Genomic DNA, 21,182 nt, shown 5'->3' with positions numbered 1-21,182 from the left:
AATGATTCCTGCAGATTTTGAAGTCCTGCAATCAGTCTTATTTACAATTTTTGGTGTTCATGAGTCAATTGCCATAATTGCCATGCTCTTTCAGTGGTAGACATGTCAGCGATGGAACCACCTGATGTTTCTTGGGTCTTTTCCTTCATTTCAAGGGTCTTCTTCATCTCTCTCTGATGGAGAAGGCAAATATGGCTTGTTGGCACCTATCTGATTCCTTCTCCATCTGTAGAAATACAAGCAAATCCTCTCCCCCAAGCAGTTAACCTATCTGGTCTCTTCCATTCACCACTTTCTGCATCTCTCCACATCACCTGGTGATTATGTAAAGACAGTGGAACTAGACACTGTCCTCCTAGCAGGAGGACCTATCTACTGGAGCCAGTGCATCTTTATCAAAAATCAAAAAAATTAATAGTATAAAGAGCTATATTTAGAAGTTCTTTAGGATTACCTATACCCCCATTTCTTTTCTTTTTGGAGGAGCATCTTAATGTCTCTGTTTCTCCTCTCTACTATTGCCTGACCTTGTGGATTAAAAGGTATGCCAGCGGTGTGTAAAATTTTATACTGCACACAAAAGTGCGCAAAATGTTTAAAAGTATATACAGATCCATTATCTGTTTTTATTGCTTGTGGCACACCCGTAATTACAAAAGCTTGTATAAGGAATTCAGTACTAATTTGTAATCCTAATTGTTGTAAGATGTCTCTTTCCTATAGATTGATGGGGGATATTTTCTACTACAAAAGGAGTAAAATAAAGTAAAATAAAAATAAACTAAAAGTAAAGTAAAATAAAGACTCTCTGGGTGTAACATTGACTGCCATCATACCTCAAGTGTTTTTTGCCTGGGCCCTGCCCTGCTTTATAAGACCCTCCGTTTAGGTACCAAAATGTAAGCTCCAGGATAGCTCTCTGGAGGGTCTCAGGATTGGCCTTGGTCTTTAGGTGGAGAAGTGATGAAGGCAGGAGAGCCACCATGAGTCTGGTCAAAGGTAAGAGTTCCAAATATTCTCTGTGTCTGTATCTGAGGCTCTTCTGTGTCTTAGATTCCCAGTTCTCTCAGCCCTTAAATACCTCAGTACGATTACATCAATGAGCATGCTCCAACTGTTAGGAGAGCCATTACATCACCATATTACACTGAGTATGTGCTTAACTAGAGAATTATTATCTTATCAATTACACTGAGTAGGTGCTTAACTTTATAAGCACCTGCTGTCAGTATCTTAAGTATACCTTTTCAGAGTTCTGGCCCTCTACAATGATGAGCTAGAGAAGCTCTGTAGGAAGAATGGGAAGGTGTGGGGTGGGGGGAGCAGAAGATGCTGGCTGATGAGACAAGAGATAGAGGAGAGATGCAAGAGAGAGCAGAGCTCAATCTTGGCTTCACCACCAACTTGCTGCTTGACTTCTTGCAATTCATTTGACCTCTCTATTTCTCAGTTTTCTCATCTATAAAATGAGTGGTATATACTAGTTAATCCTAAGGTCCCTGCCAGCCTTAAGAGTCTTAACAGGTGATGTAATTATAAGGCACTGGGTTCACACACCTTGTCACAACTGTGAGAGGCAAGTAGTAAGGATATTATTATCTCCATGTTATAGATGAGGAAACTGAGGCTTGGTGATCTTAACTATCTTGCTTATGATCAAGTGGCTATTAGGTGTCCAAGGGGAGACTCAGATCTGTTCCTGACTGTAGAACTTTTCCCACTATTTTACTCTCTTAATAGACCCACCACTAGAGAATGGGAGGTTGTGTTAGGAAATGGTAGAAAGAGCAGCAGGAGAATAGTTTGTTATGAAAGTTCTTACAAGTCAGTGGAGAAGTTTAGACTTAAGGCAATAGGGAGTAACAAGGATTTTCTGAAAATGTCAGGCTCTAAGTGTACGTGGTAGTTGAAGATAGAGATGTGTGTGTGTGTGTGTGTGTGTGTGTGTGTGTGTGTATGTGTATAATAGAATAATTAGGGAAATGAAGTGTCACAATAATCCAAGTTGATGAGTATTTGGATTGGGTGACAGCACTGTGAATGGAAAGGCCAGACGATCTCAGATACATTTTAAAAAGAAGAAATGACAGACCTTGATGTAATCATCAGAGGATGATTGGAATAGGGAAGAGAGTAGCAGCACAGTCTATTAACAAGATACATTAACTTGAAAAATTTAGGAACAGGAAAGAAGAAGCATGGTAGAGTACATTTGGGTAGAAATGGAAATGATACTGCCCTGGAGTCTACTGTATTGAAGGAAAAAAGGCATAGGTTAATTTGGGAAACATATCATAATCCTAGCAAAGATGCAATATAGTAGTGTTAAGGAAATTCACTTTTCCAAATGGTTGATTGAGCTTTCTATCAAAAGCAAAGCAGGTAATAATTTTCTGACATGGCTTAATGGTAACTTCTTTCTTTAAAACATATAGGAGCTATAAAAGGGAAGTTTTATTTTGATTTGATTCTCATTAATAGGGAGGAGCTTGCTGAATGGTTGAGAATGAAGGGAATATTGGGGGAGCACCTGAGTGTTTAATGAAAAAGAAGAGGAAACTGAGACTAGTTTAATATGTACCCTGGATTTGAGGGGGGGAACAGATTTCTTTGCATGCAGGAGGATAAATAGGATCTTCTGGACTAAAATTCTACAAAAGTTCAGTCCAGTAGAAATAGGAAACCTTCAAGAATGAAATCTTGAAGTTGCAAAGAGAAACAGTTCCAACAGGGAAGAAAAATTGCTTGGAAAAGATCAGGGGCAATGTACTGACCAACTGGGAGTTTAAAAGTATTTATTCACCAAGGGGAATAAAGGAGAGGTAATAGGATGTAACCTTACAGGAATTCTCTAAGGATTGTTGAAGCTCAGAATGAAGGGAAGGTGAAGGAAAATAAGGAAAACTAAAAAGGAAAATAAAGAAAACCATAGGTTTTCTGCTCTCAGGGTGAAAGGGACAGGACCTCTAGTAAGACTGGATCAGGTCATAAAGACTGACAGCAGAGAGCAGTCAAAGCAGTTCAGTTTATACTTTGCTTCTTTTTCTTTGCCAAATAAACTATCTGTGTCCTAGAAAGGGCAGAGCAAAAGTAACTCATAAACAGTCGATGACTCAGAAAAGTTAGGAAATACTTGATGAATTCATATCATCTGATCTAGGCAGGTTCCATACCTGGCTTCTGAAACAACTGTTTGGTAGATGGATATGTATGCTGAATCATAGTCAGCGGCTTTTGAAAGGTTGGAGATCTGCTGCATAATTAGAGGATAGATATTGTTTTAAAAGTGATCAAAAAAGGAACAAAAATATGTAAGTAGTATTGCTTGATTAACCAAGCTTTTCTATCACCTTATTTATTGATTTCCTACTAAGTACTCATATCTTTGCTAGGTGCACATGGATTAAAGTGATACTTTCATGTCACAGGTTTTTTTTGTGTGTGTGTCAATCTTATAATATAAATAAAATCTAATTTTTTTTTTCTGCTGTTGTTTTACAGAGCTGTCAGGAAGAATTAATTAGATGGGAAGAAGGTAAAAAATGGCAAGCTAAAATTCAAGGAATGCGAAACAGATTGAAAGAAAAAGAAAAAGAAGTGGATATTCTAACCAAGCAGTTGAATACTGTAAAAGAGCTTTTGGCCAGGTAAGGTTAAATTTATTTCTGAACCTCATTACATGAAAAACATCTTTTCTATGAATTTAAAGCAACAGTATAACATTAAGGTATCTAAAAATAGACATAATCTGTGTTATTCATTCTGATTGTAATCTAGAGCTGTTTTTGTTTTTAAGAAATGTATTTTAAATGTTTTTATAAGAATTATGTGAATGGTATTTCTAGTTTTTAATAAATTAATTGAAATCAAATATAATCTTTGATATATTCTAAGTAAATATATATATAGGCATATGTTATTAATAATGATTTACATCTTAAATTCCACAGGTCTGATAAAGATAAAATCACATTGCAAAAGAAATTAAAATCAAGTAATGTGACTGCTGATCGAGTTATGGGAGTACATGCTTCAGATTTAGAAAAAGAATTAGAAGAACTTAGAAAAACAAATATTGAACTAGAAAATGAAATAGGCCACATGAAGTAAGCTATTTTAAAGAATGTTTCTATTTAAATGAAGTGCAGAAGTTTGAATATAACAGTCTTTTCTGAATCTTTAAAATGTGTTCCACCTACTTTGTGTTAAAATGACAGCTTTCTGTCAAAACTCATGTAGAATAATAGAATTTCAGGATTAGACAATTCCTCAGAGATCTCTTATACCCTATTTAAAGCATATTAACTGATATTTTTCTTGTACTTTCAAGCTTGCAATTAAGAAACCTTTTCCTCATCTTGTATATTATATACAGTTCATGAATTCTTTCCATATCAAAGCTCATTTGCCCCTCACAGTCTGTGATTTTCCCATTAGAGGGCCATTTCTTGTGGTGCAGTACTATTCCATTATGTTCATGGACCACAGTTTATTTAGCCCTGCCCTAGTTGATAACCAGCTGCTTTGGTTGTGGTTCTTGATAGCTAAAAAAATTGTTGCCACTAGTATTTTGGTTTATGTGGGGCCATTTATGTCTTTGGGTTCCCCCTTGGAGTATATGAACATGACTTCTTAACATAGCTGTGCTAGGTAGCAATTGCTAGAAAGCTATGGTTTTATGTAAGATGTAAACTTTTCCCCTTTCTGACTTCTTGCAGGATGCATCAAGCTCTTCCTCGAGATTCTGTCATAGAAGACTTACATTTACAAAATAGATATCTTCAGGATAAGCTTCATACTTTAGAGGAACAGATTTCTTTAAAAGATGCATTTTCTAAGCATTCAGTAAGTCTGATTTTATTTTGTTAAATGTCAGCTGGTAAAATAGGAATCAGTTGCTAAAATTTCAATTTGCTTCAGCATCCTGCTAGTTATCTTTCTTTTGATTCTTTTCTTTCATGTTAGAGAGTTAGTTTGTAAATAAACATGGTAGCATCTGATAAATATTAACTCAAGTGATTGTTTCTTGCCCAATACTGGCAAAGGTATAAGACCCACTATGCATTCCTATTCATTATGAATGTCTAGTATGGCTTGCTCTTGCTATTACCATTGAAAGTGTTTGTGTGTGTGTGTGTGTATGTGTGTATACTTAAGAAGCAGAGTGATAAAGTAGAAAAAATTAGGCACCATCATTTCCAACAAATGAACTTAGTAGATGCCTGTTTTTTTCTTTAAAAATGACTCAAAAAATGTGTGTTTATTTGGGAAAGCCTTCATGTAAAACATTCAGTACAGGTTTCTTTTCTATCCTTTTTTTTTCTTTATCTTCTCTTCATACTTCATCTTGTCTTTTTCTTTAAAGCAGAGCACATGTGACATAAACACTGTCTCCTCTCTTGCTACCCAAACTAGTAAACACAAGTATTTTGTCTTTCCCAAAAAGAAAAGTTTATTTGGGAGCAAAAAAAATCCCATAACAGTCTTCTCAGTTAAAAACAGGAAGAAAAGAGTTGGCAATGAAAGCTTGAATGATCAGTCCCATCAGATACCTAGCAGTGGGCTGCTCTACAGTCAATGTATTGATGAAAGCACTAAGCTGGATGAGGCTCTGGGACCTGTTTGTTTGGAGCCCTCTGATCCCAGGGAGTGCAGACTGTTGAATCCATCAAGGCAAACTGATGCTGACCTGGAACATTTTACACCTGATTTTGAAAATGAATCAGATGGAGAGAAGGAAAGACTGAATCAAGGCTGTTACAGAGATGGAAATGGAGTACATGGAAGTCAAGAAGAGAAAACAGAATTGACTGAATGTGCACAAGGAAACACAGAAAAGATGAGAGACAAATATCTGTTGGACCCAAAAGAACCTGCTACAGGAGAGGGTGAAAATGCTGAAGCAAAAGATGGTGTAAATCTACTTTCCGAAGAGAATATACAGGCAGAAAATGATACTGAGGGGATCAGATTAAGCCAAACATCTTCTGGGAAAATTGCTCAGGTTTGATAACAGAGGCAGTCCTTAGCAGAGATGGGTGAAATATACAGAATGTCTTCTTTTCACTCTTGATTTTGGGTATTTGTGTAGCTATACTTCTTTCCAAACTTGTAGTTTAATTTAATTATTTTTCAGAAAATAGCACTTTTTTTTTTTTTTAGCATGGCAGGAACTAAAATTTATTTTTAGGTGAAATTTCTAATATACCTAGCTTCAATTTTTTTAGTGTTAGTATATATTCAGAAAGCAATTTGATGTCTAAAGCCACAATAGAAATTTCCAAAGAAAATTATTATTTGAACAGATGAAATTACAAATGAACTACCATTACAGGAAATGTCAATTCAAAGCAGAGTGATAAACACTATTAACAATAATGTCATTACTATGGACGTGGCCTATAATTCATAGCAACACTACTTTATAGATCTGATTACAACATGATTATCTTTATCACATGTACCTTTTTTCATCCTTTGTGTTGGGATAATAATCATTTATGAAGAAATAGTTGAAGGTGCAATGTTTGCATTATAGTATACTAGAAGAAAAGTCCAGCTGAGATAGAATTGAGTTCTGCAATTTTTGATGTTAATCAGTCATTTGGTAGCATTACCACTGTGTCTTAACAACTTCCTATAGAAAAATCCACCATTTTCTCACCATAACATATACTCCAGAAGTAGGAATAGACACAATTCATGTGTGTGGTGTCTGGTATTAGCTTCTTTCCCTCATGCACTTTCATCTCCTGAAAAGCTTTCCTTCATGCTAGCACTGCAATCCCTCATCCTCTCTAAATCCTAGACTCCCCAAGCCTTAGTTCTTGGGCTACTTTCTCTCTGATATCTTTCCCTCAGTTAATGTTTTTCTTCCCCCAATTATGTTGTAATTTTGTTGCCTTCTCAGTACAAAGTTAACTCTGAGCACAAGAACTATTGGGTTTTTTGTCTTAATTCCCAGTCCCAAGTAAGTACCCAGCACTTAAGGACTCAGCTTAACGGAGGATTATTGACTTACAGTTATTTTTATTTGCTAAATAACCACAATAATGGACACTCTGTTGTGGTGTTTCATCTTTCACTCTTACAGGATAAAAACCTGATTTGATGACTCTTTACATAATTTAAGATATTTTTCTTCCTAGAATCTAAAGAAATCAACTCATTTAGAAATCCTTTTTTCCATTTCCTTATTTTGATTTTCTCTGAATCTTCTATAATTTATCTGCCTAACTTTCATAAAGATCCCCTTTTAGAGTAGGTATTTTCTTCTGAAGTATGAGTTTATGAAACATTTTTCCCTATTTTATGTTCTGAAGCCAACAGAATTGGGTGGTAAGTCTAACAGAGAACAGTTGCTTCAAAAGGAAAACCTGAAGGTCTCATCTGAAAACATTGAACTAAGATTTCAGCTTGAACAAGCAAATAAAGATTTACCAAGGCTAAAGGTACATTTCCCTATATTTTAGAAATATACTCACAAAATCTTTTTTTCTATTGTATATCATCTTAGCTTGTAAGAAAAAAAAATAGAAAATCCTTAATTATAACCATTTCAATTTGTTGATAAATGTGTACGAGGTGTGTGTGTGTGTGTGTGTGTGTGTGTGTGTGTGTGTGTGTGTGTGTGTGTTGATTATTACTTTGGAATATAAGAAAATTCATTCACACCTTTATTAAGAGTTGACATATTGTAATATGAGTATACTCATTTGTAAGAAATTACATTTTGTAGCTATCGCCAGATATATATATTGGTATTTATTTAAATCTGCTAATATGTCTCTTTTTGTCTCTGCTACCTAATAATTTTTTAAACTAATTTTTTCATATAACAAATGAGTTATTAGATTTTTCAGCCTCTAAATGCTGTAGTTGGGTATAAATTTAAGCAATCCTTTGCAAGATATTCCTGATCAGTAAATGAGAAAGTAAACTAAACAAAAATTTTACTGATTGATTTAACTTAGTAATCTTCTGGATCAGTGCTATTTCACAACTTCAATGAATTATAATTTGTGTTAGAAATTCAAGTATATCAGTATAACATACCAATATAGTAATGTAGTTCTCTTAGCTTATAAATAGACTGGCATTTAAGATGTTTGTTGAATTACTGAATGAAATTAAATAGGAATTCATTATTTCTTTCAATTCTTAAGATTGCTATAGAAGTATGGAGACTAACTTTTTGGATCTGCTGGATTCTCTAGAAGACTAATAGGTTAAAATAAAATACTATACTCATCTTTTCTTTTCACAGTTTGTAGACTTTGTAAATTCATAGTACCTTAGAATGATGAACTCTGTTAATAACCCCTACCATTGCCCCTGTAACACACCATAATAAGTTCAGCATATATTTGAAACCTCTTAACAAAGGAAATTTACTATTTCATGAGCTGGCCTACTTTGGACTGTAATTATTCAGAAGTCATTTTGTTCAGAAATAATATCTTCCTTTAGCTTTTTTTTCTAAGTTCAAGCAAAATGGTATCATCCCTCATATTTTGTAAAATAGTTGAAAACAATCTTGTCTGCTATAAACATTTTTGTATTGCAGGAAAAAACACATTATTATGATGGTAGTTAAGGAGGGGTTACAATCCAGGGAAAATTTCCTTTAAGGTTTTATGATGTTGTTTTTGTTGTTTTATTTTGTTAGAGTCAGGTAAGTGATATGAAAGAAATGTGTGAACTTCTGAAGAAAGAGAAAGCAGAAATTGAACGAAAATTTGGCCAAGTTAGAGGGGTAAGTTAATATATCTATGTTGTGACCTTGTCCTTTTAGGATTCCTGAACTGAAAAGGAGAAAAATATTTCTTCATATAAATTATTTAAAAAGATGGTCTTTGGCTAATGCCCACCTTAGCTTCTTTTCAGCAAAATGATCCTTTCCATAAAACAAATTGCTTTGTCTATTTCACAATATAAAAACATGACTATCACTGTTTCTTTGAATAAGTAGGTCAAACCTAAAATTCTCATTCTAACATGTAAGATGCTGAGATCACGTCAGAAGAATAGAGCATTCTATTTTCTCTTCACACTGGACAACTGTTCTAATAATAAAGCTGCTCCATCTGCCCTATGCTGGACATTATCTCAGAGACCTCAGAGATCATCTAATCTGACCCAAAGCTGGGTCCAAAGTCTTCAGCCTTTGCTCTGCTCATTTTTATCTTCACAACTTTGGGTGCTTTCTCTTCCATTGATACATTTTTCTTCCAACTTTCTGCCAAGTTGCAAATCTCTTCCCATTTCTGAGAGGGAAGGTTTCCACTGACAGAGTTTCACACATGTATATACCTATTTTATTCACTATTCAATTTTATCTGTTGTTATATTGCTCTTTAAAGATGTGTTAGGATTCTTACAAGGAGCCAAGTCAGTGGAATTGATGAGATAATGATTCTTTAATTTACATGTACTTAGTACTTACTATAATTCCACAAGATTCACATCTTCAAGAGAGCATATGTAAGGAGGAGCTCTCAGGGCCAAAGAAGAGAAGTCCACTAGAAGGTCTCGGAGGAGGAGACAGATTCATTCCATCTTCCACCTTTGTGCTGGCTGGAACATTCAGAGGGAGCTAGAGGCAAAAGCTGGCAAAGGCAAAGGACTAGTGGCAGGAAATCTCAGAACCAAGGAGAGAGATAGGCTTCTAAGAAAGCTAACCGGGCCCCAGGAAGGAAATAAGACTTTAAAGGACACAATAAAGGATTTGGACTTTAACTTCTGGCTGAATTTAAACCAAGGCTGCTTCCAGAAGCTCCCCAAGAAACCTGCTCCCAGAGAATACTATATTTTAGAGAAGAATATTACAAAGATGTTCTCACCATTGATACACAGGAGTCAGAATAGAGATAAAGTCAAATCCTTTATCAGAAACATGAATATGTGACTGTTGGCAAATCAGAACTTTTTCGAGTCTCAGTTGTCTCACCTAGAAATGGGTCTTACAATAATTAATACCAATAGAATCCACCCATAGAGTTGTAGTAAGCATTGTTAATAAGGTAAAACATGCATAATAGAAGCAGCAGTGCAGAGTTCTGAAGATAAGGACCCTCTTCTCAAGACATTTATCCTTTTCATTTTTATGTTCCCAAGTATGATACCACAATGGATAATCCCACAGTGAGTGTTGAGTAAATGATGCTCAGGGAACAGGATTACCTGGATACTGTAAGACCAGGCAGGCAGTTGCACTCACTCAAATGCCCTAGTTGTCATGACTTCCTGTTTATCTCTTTTTAGAATGTAAAATGTCATAGGGTGGATTGGTATGATAGGCCCAGGACAACCTCGTTTTATTTGGTTAGTGACTTTATCAAGTTGCACAGATATGTCTCCCCTGAAGTCCTGATCTGAGGCCTAATAATATGAGAAGATAGAGGAGGGCTATTGTGCTGGTGGAACCTAAGCTTCAGGGGGTCTGACATACAGACTTTTTAATGGAGGTCTAACAATATGCTTTATATCTGTTGCCTGAGGACCAGCCTTGCGAAATTTCAAATGACTTGTCTTCAGGTCACCTGCAGGATGATGACATGTTCAGCTTCAGAATGTCTTAAAGACAATCTGCTGTGAAGTGATAGGGGGCTCTTTTCTGGGTGGAGCGGGACGCACCCCTACTGGCAGAATCTCAATGCCTTGAAATGTTGAAGAAATGTGTTTCAGTGACTAGATTTAAGTAGCATTTGTATCCTTTGTGATTGAACCATGGGGATATTCATTAACAACAATAATAGGAACTGGCACTTGTATAGGATTTTTTCAAGGGGCTTTATATATATTCCCTTGCTGGGATATCAAGCAACCATGTGGGGCAGGTGTGACCAGTTTGATAGTCCCCACTTAGAAAAGAGAGAACAGACTCAACTGAGTCAGCTATGCAGCCCAATGGCCAGTGCAGAGTATGGAGTCAGGAAGACCTGATTCTGAATGTGGTCATGTCACCTGAAACAAGTCATTCAGCTTCACTGCTGGGCTCTCGGTTCTGTATTCTGAAAAAGTGGAATGGTGATAATACTTACCTCTCAGGATTGTTGTGAGAATCAAATTAGACAACTCATAAAATGATTTACAAAACTTAAAATTATACAAATACAAGATACCATTATTGTCATTATTATTTTTTATTGCTAAAAGGACAGTGACTGGTAACTCACAAAACTGGTAACTGTCAGAGGTAATGTTCAAGCCCAAGCTTTATGAACTCCAAGTTCAGCACTCTCTCTATGACACCAAGCTGTCTCCCTGTATAAAGTATATCAGGCCATTTTCCTTAAGTCTGTCCAAATCCAGTTTTTAGGTTTTTTAATTTAAAAAGTTCACTCACATTCTGCCATAATTGAACTTTCTCTAGGATTTAGAGATCACATAGACTCTGCTCTCCTGGATTAGGTGAAAAATACCCTGGGCTTTTGGAGTCTGCATAATGAATACTGTCTTTAATGTTATAGCATTCAAATAAAATAACATATACTCTCTTTAATATAGAAACTTTCCCCATTGTGTGTTTTTGTAATGCTGAGTCTTTTATTTAAAGTACAAAAGTATTGTTTCTATCCATGGTCTAATATAGTAATTCCATACAATTTTTTTGTGTAGTCTGGAAGAAGTGGCAAGACAATTCCTGAACTAGAAAAAACTATAGGTTTAATGAAAAAAGTTGTGGACAAAGTCCAGAAAGAAAATGAATATTTGAAACAAGCATCAGGAATAATGACAAGTGAGAAAATGTCTGCTCTTGAGCTTGAAAATAAAAATTTGAAGGTAACATTTATATTTTAATAGTTATTTGTTCTCCTGTGGAAAGCTTGTAAAATGTTAGAAAAGTTGTAATTATACTGCATTACTTTTTTTTTTTTAATTTATCAGTCATTTATATAAATAATATGAAACTGTTGTACAAAATCCTAGTTAAGTGTGATTTTGGAGTAAGAATGAATAACAATGGTGAGTATAAAATTGGATTGGCTGGAACAAGAACATGGACTGAGTAGGTAGTTCCATGTAGATTTTATACTTGTTATAGCATAATAGAAGAGGGTTCCATGAGATTTTACTTTGAATCATATAAATGTAGTCTCTAAAACATTTTGTATTGAGCTTATAAGAATTTTATTCATGTTCATTTATCTCCCCCCCCCCTTTTTTTTTTGATGTTCACTTTTAAAATTTAGAGTGAATTAGAAAAGTTGAAGCTTCATCTTGGACATCAACTGAGCTTACAATATGAGTTCAATGCTAAAGGTCCAGAGAGTGTCATGGTTGAAACTGACAGTCTTCATGAAGAACTTAAAAAAGTATGTATAATTTTATTTATTATAACTATATCTTTTGGGCTTTTTTATGACAGATCTTTTAATTCTTAAACAAAAAGCACATACTCAGTGAGATGCCCTGTTATAAACAGAAAAGGCAGTTTTCGCAGTACATACCATAAGGCATGATACTATGGGAGTTTTTACTTAATTTCTGTTCCTCTTAACTCAAGAGTTCCTAGCTATTTTTGGCATCATGATTCCCTTTGACAGCCTAGTAAAACCCATGGACATCTTCTAATAGTGTTTTTAAATGCATAAAATAAAATACACATTTTTAGAAGGAAAACTTTTTATATAGCTATCAATTATTTTTTTTAAAGTGGATATACTGAGATTAAGACTCTTAACATATGGGAGATAATGTTGATGCATCTTACATCTGTTCTTTTCTGATGTTTCTATATTGCCTATACTACTTTTGCTCCTAATTTTCACAAACTTTAGTTATCCAAGCCTTCAAAAATATTTAAGTCTCTGTAGAATCCTTCATTTCCTTTTCCACCACAGTAGGTTGTAAAAGTGAGAGACTTGGAGGAATCTTCACTGTCATGGACAACAATTGGACTATGAGACAGTTTTTTCTTTCCATTCCTTTTCCCATTGTAGAAATTATTTTGTGATTTGAGCCCAGTAGCTGAAGTCCACAAGGGTTTTCCTGAAAGATTCATTGTACTAGAGTGAAATCTTGATAACATATAATACAATACAAGCATTTATTAAGTACCCAGTATGTTTAGAGATTTTTGAAATGTTGATTATATAGTCAATGATACAGCGAGTATTTATTAGGAACCTGCTATGTTCAGAATTCTTTGGGGGGGGCAGGAGAGGTACAAATTTTTAATATATTATTATCCCTGTCTTCAGGAGAGGGGATAAACAGATAATGACAATATCATGTGATAAATTCAGTAGAGAATTATTTTACAATGTCATGTAAGAATAAAGCCTTCCAAAGGGAGATGGTCATTAATACTCTAAAGGACTGAACAATGATATTCATAAAGGATTTTTATAGAATTGATATAGGTTGAATGTATATAACTTTTTAAAAGAAGGCGCTAGAGGACATTCTAGACACATGGTACAGCTGGAGTGAGGCAGAGTATCCCAGGAGAGGAATGAACCATACACCCCTTCTTCGGACTTGAGTATTTCTAGTTTCTTGCAGGATTCAGCTTAAATAGTCTCTATCTTAAAATCTTTCTAGATCTAACTATTTGGTACCTCTCTCCCACAATTGCTCTGTTTATCTTCGATATATTTTGTATACACTTATTTTTGCACACTCACTCATGTTCTGTTCATTTATATAAGCTCCATAGAGCAGGGACTGTTTCCTCTTTTTGTCATTATATTCCCTACACTTATCCTCATGCCTTGTTTGGAATAGTGGAATCATAATTTCAGATTAGATCATCTAACAAAACATCTTTATTTCATAGTTGAGAAAAATGAGTCTCAAAGAGGTAACATAACTTGTTCAGAGTTGTATGGCTAGTCACTGAATTGAGATTGACTTCCAAACCCAATGCTTTTCTCTATCATACTTGCCTCTTTATGTGATCCCTGGAGTCAAGAGGGTTGAACTTTGTTGTAAATTATTCGGAGTAATAATGTGAGGAGAGATAGTACATTTATAAGTCTGTGCTGTATTTCATTAGCTCTCCTTTCTCAGATACTAGTACTACAATTAATGAAGTCATTTTTTTTTTTTTTAATTTTCTAGCCATGGATTTTTCCTTACATCAGACAAATGGCTATAACTATCTCTAAGACTGACCTAAAGCAAAGGGAGTTTCTTGGAATCTTGATGTTCCACATAGATGAATAGCAGTTCTAAGAGAAAAATCTCAATGCTAGTAATGGTTTTTTTTTTTCTGCTAAAGCATTAAATACAAAATTATGCAGATATCAAAAACACTTATTACTCGTCACATTTTTTGGGTTAGGGAAATTATTTACTTTTCTCCATTTTGTACCTGAATTTTCCCCTAAGTCAGCCTCTTTTATTTTCACAAGTCTTCTAAATACCTCACGTTTTGGACTAACATTTAAGGGGACTCTAATATTTTAAGCTTCTAAATATTTATCTGAAAAAACATCATTTCCCACTTTGCTCTGGAAAATTAGGAGTTTTTTTTTTAATATCACAAGGGAAAATATTATACAACACTAGATATCACATGCCAGAAAGGTAGTTTATAGGGATAATCAAATAATCTAATTTTTTGAATGTTTAGTAACTGAAATATATTCTATTAAATGTTCAGTCAACATGGCTTTTGGTCATGGTTAGGTCACAAGTGTAGGAATATGGAAGTTACGCTCGAAAAGACAACTTTTACCTTTCTAAATTATTAACCTAGCAACCACTCTTACAGAATTTATTACTCCTAATATCCTCATTAATCACTTTTCTAATAGAAGATAGAAACTTCTGAGACACTGCGAATGGAAAAAAATGACTTGGAGATAGTAGTTGAGAAGCTAACAGCTGAGCTGGAAAAGATGAGAAAGAGAATGCATATGATTGAAAGCAGAAATCTACAGCTGGAACGGGCTGAAAGGCAGAGTTTGAAATCAGTCATTGACACAAGGTAAGAGAAGGTTTCAGAAGACTGGTTTACCGCCTTCATTATTTTTAAAGATGTGAATCTGTTCTATTAAGTAGCTCCAATGATGACATAGTTTGGAGCCTGTGAACAACAGGGATTTGATATCCCTGTTAGACAGTGACTATTGTTTGTTTCTGCTGTTGCTAATGGGGCTAGTCAGATTTCTTCCAAAATATTTAACTACAGGATTTATTTAAAATATCAAATGGAAATTGAATTTTATTCATTACCTCATTCTACCATGGTCATTGTCATGAAATTAAAGTTTTCAAAAAAAAAAAATCACGAGACCCTTACTGCATTTATTTTTCTGATGTTTCTTCATTCAACAAACATTTTGCAGCTGCCAGGTTTGAAGTATTCTACTAAGTCTTGTGGGAGATAGAAAATGACAAATTTTAATGTTTTCTGTCAGTAATTTGAGAGTTTCCTGCATAGTAGGGTAAGATGTGATAAAGGTAAAACAAGAACAGTTAAAGGGTTTGAGCACTTAAGGGAGGAAGAATAAGAGAGCCATGGACAAGGAATATTAAACTTTGAGGTATGGATAGGATTCCAACAGGTTGGTATGATGAGAAAAGGATTTCAGAGCTGAGGGGGCATGATGAGGAAAACTGTTGAGATGGGGAATGTGGAACGTGTTCAGGGAATAGTTAGAACAGCCCTGTGGTTGGACATTGTGGCTCACATGCCCAGAATTCTATCAGCTTAGAATGGCATTCACGTACATATGAGCTCTTCTCTTCTTTTGCCTTGTTGGGTCTTCTGGTTTTTTAGCCCCTCTCCTCTACACAGGTGCCAGGAGAACCTCCTTGCAGCAAACTTAGAAATATAATCAGGACCAAGAAAATCAGGCAAGGAATTCTCACTATCAGGAAAGAACTTTGGATTACTTTTATAATCTTATTTTTTTCTATTCTGCATATTGAACTTTTCCTTGACTAGAAATCTAGAAATAATAAAAATCTATAAATATTTTCTTTGGGAAATCTATACTTTAATGTTATGTCTCCTTGCAACTGATACCTTTTTACAGCATAATGCTCTCCATATAGTAAATCTTCTAACTTTTTTTCTTAATTATACCCTAAGACTGAGACTCTTAAAAACTTCCCTAAAGATACCTGCCCAGAGCAGATCTTTAAGGGAGAACTGCAACATATTAGAATTTTGTGCCCTTATCCATGATATTTAAAAAAAAAAAAAAAAAAAAAAAAAAAAAAAGAAGAAAAGAAAAAACATCCTTTGTTGCTTCAATGTATTGCCATAGTTATGAATCCTGCAATAAATCCAGAGTCACACTGATCATAAGTAGCTCCTAAGGGAAGCAATAGAGAGAAAGAGCAGCAAACCAAGAAATATAATCAGAACCTAGAAGATCAGGCAAAGGACGACTTTAGAGTACTATGAGTTCTTTATGAGGGTTAGTCTGGGATATGGACCCCTGAGGTTGGGATTACTGTCACAGGAAGTCTGGACGATCAGATGTTTAGATGGCACTGGGAATTCATGCACACTGCACCAATCAACTACCCCAGACCTTTCATTCTTTGAATATCTCCCATTGAATTAACCAAAGGCTGCCTAGCTGTGCTCTGTTATTCTCTTAAAAGGCCATTTCCAGGGGCAGCTAGGTGGTGCAGTGGATAGAGCACCAGCCCTGAAGTCAGGAGGAGCTGAGTTCAAATGTGACCTCAGACACTTAACACTTAACATGGCATGTGACCATGAGCAAATTGCCTCAGGAAAAAAAAAAGTCATTTCCTTCTCCAGCAACATATTCTTTTTTTCACTTGTCATACATAAATCATGCTTTTAGCCACTACCCATTTATGTAGTCACTTGCAAATTTGATTCAAATAAGGAAAATGCTTCCTGGGACTAGATACCCTTCCAGGTATCTAGACTTCTGCAAACTTAGTCAACCAGACTCAGGTAGACAATATGTGAACATACCACCAGGCTAAAGATCAAAAGGGATGAAAATCTGAAGAAATTACAAGATTGTATGTACATATGTATGTATGCAAGTTGTAGAGCTGAAACAATGCATGTGCCAGTTGAAGAAGCTTCTGTTGCTTAGGATTGAATATCAAGTACCCAGACTAATTTCTATAAGGCTACTGGCCATAGTACCCAGTCCTGAATTTCCACCTCATGTACTGTTCCTATTTTGTCTAGTTGCCAGAAATTATCTTTTGCTTTCTCTTTGCAGCCTACTCTGACTTGTACCAGGTTTGGCTCCATGACATACTTTATAGATAATGGGTCCTAAGTCTTTTTGCTACATTTGGGCAGCTGGGTAGTGCAGTGTATAATCTGCCATGGACACTTACTACCTATGTGAGCTTGGACAAGTTATTTAACCTGTTTGCCTGTATGTTTCCATGAAATGAAAAACCACTCCAGTATCTTTGCCAAATTCCAAATGGGGTCCTGAGGAGTTTTAAACTACTAGATCCTATTCATAGTCCTGCATACTCTATATTCCTGCTTACATCTAAAATTGTTTTAAGTATTAGAACAGTACCCTAAGTATTATAAGAACTCATGGATATGTTTTTCTATTAGTTTTTCCTATATCATCCTTCTTGTATTCCAGGATAACCACTGATGTAGAGAAGACAAAGACCAAATTAGTTCATGGAGCAGGAACTAGTCAAGAGCAAATTGAAGAGGAAAATGTTTCTGGTAATGAATGTATGCTGAATATATTATTGCTGAGTATTAGAATTGTTTTGGTTTCCTTTTTATAGAGGTACTCCGAGTTCTGCTCCATTGGTTTCTCTCTCTAAAGCCAGACAACCTGAGTTCTCACATTGTCACTGTTCAGACAACCTGAGTTCTCACCTTGTAATCCTAACAAATGAGTCAGTCATATCAAACTGCCCCACTTGTATCATTAGGCTATTGTGGGTACAATGAAGTACATGTTTTTAGGAGTCACAATTTGTATTTATAATGTTGTATTTATAAGTCATTTACTCCCTCTTGCATTCTTTAGTCAGATATGCCCTTATCACTCTTTGAACGCTCATTACTCTTATTTCAAGACATATGACAAGCTTTTTAAAGCAAGGCACAATCATGTCTCATCTTACCAAGTCTTTGGTCCCTGTGAGATTAAATTTGCCTTAGTAAGCAACCTTGTTCTTATGAATTTTTGAAAAAGTCATAAATTAATAATACTTCAGTGGTTTTAGACATCAGTATTAAACTTAATAATTTCATTAAAAATGTGTATCAAATTATGATTAAGATCCTTTGACTTGGATAACTTGTCATATGCTGCAGGATGTTCCGTGGAATCTGCTTTTGTTTGTTAATAGTTTGCTTTCTTTTTCATAGTCTCACAAGGGACAAAATACATTTTTTTCTTCCATTTTCTGATAACAAAATTTTTACCCTGCATTTTCAATAAAGCATAAAACCTATTGACATTTTGAGGTGAGAATTTCATTTATTACCTAATTACTTGTTTTTTTTTTCCTAATTACTTTTTTTCCTAGCATTTTTTCTATCATTTTTTTTTTGATATTCTTAAAAATTTTGCTCACAATTTCCTTTTTTGTTGCATTAGTCCTTTCTGATTATATCCTTCTGGGCCCAGAAATCTATCCTTTTGTGACAAGTGTTTTAAGAGAGAAAAAAAGTAGTTCAACAAGACCATGCTGATTCTGTGTGACAATAGGAGCAATATTCCATATCCAAAGCCCTCAGTCTCTTCAGTGAAGTCTTTATAGTCATAGCCATCCCAATCATCAGCCACCACTGATTTTATCTTGTTTTCCCACAGCCCATATTATTCTGGTTCATAATAATCTTGCAAGATTTTGGGGGATTACACTTGAGCTTCAAGACATTTTTATGTTCATTATAATTGATGAATAAACCTTAGTTTATTTTAATAGGCATTCCTTTGTGTTTAAAAAGACTTTGAAATTTTAAGTGGGGCTTTTCTGTAAAGGGGTTTTTCTAAAGAGGTGATCTATGAATATATTGTTTTCTAGGTGGTTTTCATATATTAATGCAATATGGTATTTAGTGTTTGATATTTTTAGTATTTGGAGACCTATAATTGTTATCTCTGTATGTTCTGTCTTTACAGTTACTTTGGCTCCTATAACTGAATGCTTATTTTCTATTATCTTTGTGGTCAAAATCGGTTCTCTTTTTAGAGCTACTTCAGAACCTAGTATTAAGCTTTTTTTTAAAATTCAGCATCAAAAGCATCTTGTTCCTGACCTCTTATTCCTATCTTTTTAGTTTTATTTCACATCTAATAAATCATTCCTGAATTTGTTGCTGTTTTCTTAAAAAAATAAATTTGTGAGCTAGGTTTTTATAGCAGGCTCTTTTCTTTAGGCTTTTTGATCACCATATAGCTATGTGTCTCTGGTATCCTTTATTCTCTTCAAGAAGTTAGAGATTGAGTGGTGGGGAGGAAGGGGGTGAAATTATGCTGTAGATCTTGAATGAGACTTCCACTGAGTCCCTACTATGAGGCAATTTCCTCAATGAAGTTCCTAGAACAATGAAATCACAAGATACTATTACAAAAACCAAAATTGCTACTATATTCTTTAGTTAAGAATTTCTCCTCTGTGCCTAGGAATACCAACTCCATACAAAAAAATTCTCAAAATTTGGCTTCCCAGTTATCTGCATCTAATGAGTATACATAGTGACACTTTTAATACCTAAATAGGATAAAATGTGGCCAGAAAGTTATTTTGGAGGCTTAAGACACTGTTTAAAAAAAAATCCATTATATCACTTTTGAAAATTCTATATAATATATGTTTGAGTTTAAGTAGAATGAATGGTTACATCATGTAAATTGGCATCCCAGCATTGTATTTTTTGTACCTAACATTGTCCCTTCTTTGAACAGATTTTGAAAAAATAAAGCCTTCACAGGCATCTCTAACTTCAGATCCAGAAAAGGAGAAGTTGAAGGTAATTTAGTCAATTTTTCTAAAAAAAAAAATTTCAGAATTACATTTGATACTCTTTATAACATTCAACATTCATGTTAAGAAGCCAGCCATTATTTTTTCATGATTCTTATTTTGATAGTGAACATTTATAAAAACAAAAGATCTGAAGAAAAATGTTATTAGGGAAATATTTTTATCCAGTCATGAAAAAGTTTATTAGTTAATAATACTCTTACTACATTAATTGGCAAATGACCCAAAATTAAATTCCTCATAGGAAAGCCAGTGAGATGAAGCTTATTTTACCTTCTTTTGTACTACCTTTTGTGTATAAGTTATTTGTGTTAGTAGCCAAGAGAGCTACTTAATCTGAGGGGGCAAAGAAAACATTTAAAGTGAGTTCTTAATTCCTCCTTGCAGTTGGAACGTTGTAATGGGCATCCCCATATTTTTTCATTTTGAATTGTCTTAATGTTTTAAATGTAAGATTTAGAATATAATTTATATTAATAAATTTCATGAGTTTTTGTTAGAAACTTGCATTTGAGGAAAGCTTATGGGAAAAATATATGCCTTCACAAATGTCTATTTTAATATCATTAGCAATTTATAAATTATACCATTTTGTTCTACTTTTCATCTTTATTTATTTAGTTCAAATCTAAAATACTTCATATATTTTATTCCTCTACATTTTAATATAACTTATTTCTATTAGGCAGAAAATAAAAAGCTTAAAAAAGAACTGAAGAACTTGGATCCCTCATTTTTTGAAGAAATTGAAGACCTGAAGTACAATTATAAAGAAGAAGTTAAAAAAAATATAATTTTGGAAGAGAAATTGAAACAACTCTGTGAACAGTTCCATATTGAACTGGGTAGTGCTGCTAGTGTTTTTGAACAGCTGGAAGCTGAAAAATAGATAGCGAACTATTTTTTATAGAAGTTGTAAATTTCTCTTTTATAGAAGTTGTAAATAGCAATTGAAAGCAATGTATTTAATATGAAATATCCTTATTGTTTGGAGTTTCCAAAGCTGTCATAATGTTCTTGAAATTATAATACTAAATGTTGAGCTGACCCCTAAAAGGGGATATCCATAGGCAATATAAATACTGTAATGCTTCTTAAATGAGGTTGGTTAGTTTTTTTACTTGATTCCCAAATAATGTACTACTATAGAAAAGGTCATGAAACTTTGCAAATAAATGATACAAAATTTTTTGGTCTAATATAGTCTTTGTTAGAAGAAGGAAAAAAAAATACAAAACTGTTGTCCTTAATTA

General features: G+C 34.3%; 1 protein-coding gene across 1 annotated transcript in view; it reads left to right on the top strand.

Annotated features, from left to right (window-relative positions):
- Positions 1-21,118, top strand: part of CEP290 (centrosomal protein 290) — a 115,344-nt gene extending 94,226 nt beyond the window's left edge. The window contains 11 exon segments of the mRNA XM_074270939.1: positions 3,502-3,647; positions 3,951-4,106; positions 4,719-4,845; positions 7,323-7,451; positions 8,669-8,755; positions 11,620-11,784; positions 12,195-12,317; positions 14,766-14,938; positions 17,559-17,656; positions 19,851-19,915; positions 20,615-21,118. Coding sequence (XP_074127040.1) covers positions 3,502-3,647; positions 3,951-4,106; positions 4,719-4,845; positions 7,323-7,451; positions 8,669-8,755; positions 11,620-11,784; positions 12,195-12,317; positions 14,766-14,938; positions 17,559-17,656; positions 19,851-19,915; positions 20,615-20,818 — 1,473 coding nt within the window. The 3' untranslated portion in view covers positions 20,819-21,118.
- Positions 21,119-21,182: the final 64 nt, after the last annotated feature.

The sequence above is a fragment of the Sminthopsis crassicaudata genome, chromosome 5 (assembly GCF_048593235.1).
Source record: "Sminthopsis crassicaudata isolate SCR6 chromosome 5, ASM4859323v1, whole genome shotgun sequence".
NCBI lineage: Eukaryota > Metazoa > Chordata > Mammalia > Dasyuromorphia > Dasyuridae > Sminthopsis > Sminthopsis crassicaudata.
The sequence above is the reverse complement of the archived record's forward strand: the minus strand, read 5'-3'. Positions and strand labels throughout refer to the sequence as shown.